This window comes from Amblyomma maculatum, chromosome 3 (assembly GCF_055883805.1).
Source record: "Amblyomma maculatum isolate TAMU_Amacu chromosome 3, ASM5588380v1, whole genome shotgun sequence".
In the NCBI taxonomy this organism is placed as follows: domain Eukaryota; kingdom Metazoa; phylum Arthropoda; class Arachnida; order Ixodida; family Ixodidae; genus Amblyomma; species Amblyomma maculatum.
Window position 1 is genome coordinate 91974493 of NC_139346.1, and position 4898 is coordinate 91979390.

General features: G+C 49.9%; 1 protein-coding gene across 1 annotated transcript; it reads right to left on the minus strand.

Annotated features, from left to right (window-relative positions):
* Positions 1 to 1046: 1046 nt before the first annotated feature.
* Positions 1047 to 4649, minus strand: LOC146195288 (uncharacterized). Its single transcript, XM_084597741.1, has one exon. The coding sequence runs from the start codon at positions 4497 to 4499 to the stop codon at positions 3159 to 3161; it is 1341 nt and encodes a 446-aa protein (XP_084453867.1). The 5' UTR covers positions 4500 to 4649; the 3' UTR covers positions 1047 to 3158.
* Positions 4650 to 4898: the final 249 nt, after the last annotated feature.

Below are 4898 nucleotides of genomic sequence, written 5' to 3' on the forward strand. Positions count from 1 at the left end.
GCTTCAAGTTGTGCGTACATACGTGCTGCTGCAGCATACTGGGGCGCTGGCACAACAGCTGTTGGTGCTAAGTTACCTAGACCTCGAGGCACTAGAGTGCGTTTGTATTGACCTAGCCAGTACAATAATAATACTCTTCCTTGATAAGATTCGTCATCTAGAAGGTCACAAGTGCACTTTGTACACAGAATTCTGCTAAAAGTGACTACGCAAGGTAGGCTCCAGCCTCCCTTTGCCTTCGGAAGACGGAGGGATGTTTGTGTTACGTACTGCGATTTCCCGAGCCAGAACCAAGAGAAGATGAGAGTGTTTACTGTGCGTACCGTTGATGACGGTGGTAGGGCCACACGTGCTGCAAACCAGAGCTTGCTACACATTACGTTCTTAATTAGATAAGCTCTTTCTTCCAAAGACAAGGATCCTGCCGACACAGCTTCAGTCTGTCGTCGTATCCCGCTCACAATATCTTTCCACATGTGCGGGGAAACTCCACTTGCGCAAAAAATAGCGCCCAATATACGCATGTGATCCACTTGTCTGATTCCACCTGGTAATGCGATGTTGTTATTTCCTAAATTTAGTGCTTCGCACTTATCGATGTTCACTCTGGCACCCGACAAAGTGGAGTAAACATTGTAAGTTGTAAAGACGCCGGCAAGGCTGTCCACATCTTCTAGGAAAAGGGTAACATCATCTGCGTAAGCAGAGACTTTAACGCGGCTTGAACCTGGCATTGGGAGGCCCCTTATTGTTGTATTGTTTTGCCAACGCCTTAACAATGGGTCAATTGCCAACACGAACAGTACAGGGGATAGAGGGCATCCTTGCCGGACCCCTCTTGTGACATTAAATGTTGGTGTTACGATCCCGTTCAACAACAATTCCCCAGTCATATTTGAATACAACAGTTCAAGAACTTGGATGAACTCTTTGGGAAAATTATAACAACGCAGCACTTCGAAAAGGTATTGATGTTCGAGGCGGTCAAAAGCTTTCGCCTGATCTATAGCAACCAGAAAACCTGGTGCTGCCCGCACTTTCGTGTATTGTATTATGTCTCGAGTAAGGTTGAGAGATGAAAATATGCTCCTTCCAGGAATGGAACAGGTCTGGAGAGGACTAACTATTTTACTTAATAGTCCTTTAAGACGCTGGACGAGTAGGGCTGCAAATATTTTATAGTCTGCATTCAAAAGAGTTATTGGTCTCCACGATGCTGGTTTTGCAAGATCTGCGCCGGGTTTAGGCAGGAGGGTTACACGTCCTCTTGAAAATGATCTAGGCATCCCTTTGCATTCCAGCACTGCATTTAGTAGGGCTACTAAAGCGTCGCTGACTTCTGACCAGCAGGCTCGGTAAAATTCGACGGGTAGACCATCCGTCCCGGGAGCTGCTCCGCTGTTCATAGTTTTCAGGACGAGAAACAGTTCTTGCTTGTCGGTGGAGGCGGTTAAACTTTTTCCTTCTGCATCATCCAATTGTGGAAGACTACAACAAAAATTAGTGATTTCATTCTTGAGTGTTTCGGCAGTTTTCGTGCATTCTGACATAAAAGCATCACTGAACCAGTTATAGAACATCCTTTCGATGTCTCGACGCAGTCCGCTCTCGCTCCCATCTTCAACAAATACTTTTTCTATAAACGACGAACTACTGCGAGCGGAACTTGACGTGCGTGCCAAACGCAGCACCTCTGGATCGGAGACTGGTCGATTTGTTGCCCATGCCTTTGCTGACGTCTGTGAGGTTCTGCACAAAAGGCGGCTATATCGGTCGCGCTGGCGTTCGAGGTATTCCTGGAAAAGTTGAGACTTCGAACCTCCCGTTCGCACTATGCGAATGCGTCGCAAACTTTCGCAGATCTGCTCCGTCTCAGCTTTCTTTCTCTTTCTGCTTGCCCTTATGCATGCGGACCTCCAGCTTTGTTTCAAATCGTCCCATTTGTCAATGTCTTGCTTCCGCGGAGTAAGCGAATCCTCTACTGCTGCCTTGATTTCAGCTAAAGCCGCGGGATCACGTAGAGAAGCTACGTCTAGCCTCCAGAGGTCTCCACGATCCCCGGGCTTCCCTTCTAAATGCAGGATAATGGAAAACGGCTGGTGGTCCGAGATGTGGCCAGCGTCAGGGGAGAATGCTAGGACATTGCATTGTACAAGACGGGGGACTAGTTCAGGTGGAAGATACACGCGGTCTAGCCTGGTCTGTGTTCGCCTTTGTCGCCATGTGCCACCAAAAGTGTCGCCTTTCATGTGCACCCAGGCGTCAGTCAATTGATATTCGCGGACGAATCGTGCTAATTCGGCCGCATGTGCTATGGACCCATCCTGTCCAGGGCCTCGTATGTCGCGCCTGGCATCCAGAACGCAGTTGAAATCGCCTAGTACCAAAAACGGATGGTTTTCTAAAATGAAAGGGGCCAGCTCGGTGAAGAAACGTTTCAAATTCGGCCGCGTCGCTGGAGCATAAATGTTTAGTGCACGAAATTTTTTTTCACCCCAGAAAAAATCAAAGGCAATCACTCGGCCTTCCGTGTCAAACAAACGAAAACTGCCATGCAGTAATGGTCTGCAAAAAACCACTACGCCCACACCACGACTCCGTGAAGGGCTATAGGAAAAATAAGCTTTAACGGAGAACTCTTCACAGAATCTTTTGACTTCTTTTGAGTTCCGCAGGTTACATTCCTGCAGGAACAGGAGATCTACTTTGTTTTCTCTTGCAAAATGGACTATTTCTCTTTGCTTGTTTCTATTTCTAAATCCTTGTGCATTGAGTGTTACTATGTGTAAGTATGCCATTTCTATTTATATGAAGGGCATTGAAACGCTGGCTTACCGACTTGAACAAAAAACTTTCTGCGGCCCAACGGCGTACAGGCGGGGTACAATGCGACGCACACGCGCTGAAAAAAGTGCACAGAATAATACAGGAGTAACTGCAGACGGCAGATGCGGCAAAGCGGGCAGTGTCCGAGATGCAGACGGTTGGCGTGGCGACACGTGCGGGCGGCTGCCGGAAGATGACTGCGCCGTTGATAGCGAGGCTGGGTAGGCGTGGACAAGGCATTCCAGTTCTGTTGAAAGGAGAGAGGGGGGGAAAGAAGGAGGGGAAGAGAAAAAAAAGAAAAAAGAGCGGACAACGGTGCAAGATGACTGGCTCTAAGGCGATTCCGCATCTGAAGTGAAGTCCATGGCGCTTTCGTCCGGTGTCTTTTTTGACTTCTTAAGCGGGGCAATATCTTTTCTTGTCGCCATGCTGCTGTCTGAGGAGGACAGTTGTCTTTTAGAGTCTTCCGCTTGCGGTCGACTTCTCCCTGTGCTTGTATTTCTCCTGTTGGTGTTTTCTTCTGGTCTGGGCTCGAGGCGTGGCTCTGTTATGTTACTGGGACCGTGCGTGTCGTCGGGGAGGCCAAGATGGCTGCTGAAAGGGGCGTGGCCGCTGTATAAACTATGGCTGCTGGTAGCGCCATATTCAATGCTGCCCGACTTTCGCGCTGCTTCCAGGAGGTCTGATACTTGACTTATAGGGTTAACAAGGCGTGGGTCTTTGGGAATGTTCTGTCTTTCTGTATGTAGGCGTCTTTCTTCTTCCTGGTCTTGCTGAGAGCTTGAGTCTGACAGCTCGGAAGCGTTGTTGTCAGTAGACGTAGTCTCACCCGTGGTCGGCGCGTTCCCTTCGACTGAGGAAGCATCTGTGTTTTGAGTGGTGACCGACGTGACCTGTGTCTTCTCAGAGTCATCTTGTACTGCATCTCGCTGTAGGGAACCTTCTTCGGGATTCCGAATTCCTTCACTTACAGCGGGTGTGGGGGGTTGCTGGGGGGGCAGAGTGGCGGCAGCAGCGTATGAGCGCGGCTGGGCACAGTCAACTGTAGCGTGACTTCCCTGACAGCGTCTGCATGGCTCTTTGCACTCACTAGTTGCGTGGCCGTAAACTGCGCACCGCGCGCACCTCGCCGTCTTGCATGCGACTTTGAAGTGTCCTTCGACACCGCACCTGGAACACACTCTTTTCATTCCTTTATACTCTATCATAACGCGGTAGCCAGCCACAACGATGAAGTTGGGTGCCGGCTTCACCATTTCTAACTTGACAAGTCTGGTGCCGTTGGAGATGTCCGAGCGGTCCTTGAATACGACGTCCGAGACGCCGTGACACTTCCCGTAGGGAGCAAGGGCTGCCACAAGGGCCTCATCGCTGATGCACGGTGGCAGGCGATACACGGTCACGTAGACCACAGGTGAACCCATCTGTTCCAGAGGAACAACCTTGTTCGCAAGCTTGATTGATCCGCTTGCCGCCATCTTAGCCGCCTGGGCCGCTGAGCGGACGGCAGCCAAGAACCTCGTGCCTCCGTGGTGCTGCAGGTAGATCAGCCCACCGGCTCCGACGATTTCTTCGATTGCGTCGATGATAGCATCCACTGGTGTATGCTCCGGCGCACTGAAAAAGAAACACTGCGCCTTTGACGGGCGCTGTAACGGCGATTGGCGGTTCATCCTTGCGATGCCCAAGCAACCACGCTGCGCGCGGCGCCGGGGCCTTAATCACCACTTCTCACCCGCAAATGCCTCTCACCACCGTCCGGTACGACGCACTATACTAACCCTAAATTAGTAAAAGGCGAAAGATTAGTACGTGGATTTGAGGAGAGAACTGAGCGATACATCAACAGCGTTTCGCTCGCCACCCTATTACAGCCGTGCCGCCTACAGGTGTTAGTTGTATGTCCATGCTATGATTAGAGTACTGCCTAACTGCTTCGTAAAATGATTTCCTAACAAAGCATAAGCACTATTATATCTAATAAGCTTCTTCTGTTAGCAAATATTTACAAGATATTGCATAAATTCGGACCTTAGGCTCAACGCATTTCTGGAAACGCACACATTTTATGG

Coding starts and splice junctions, on each gene's coding strand:
- LOC146195288 (XM_084597741.1), bottom strand. CDS start 4,499: ATGAACCGCCAATCGCCGTTACAGCGCCCGTCAAAGGCGCAGTGTTTC.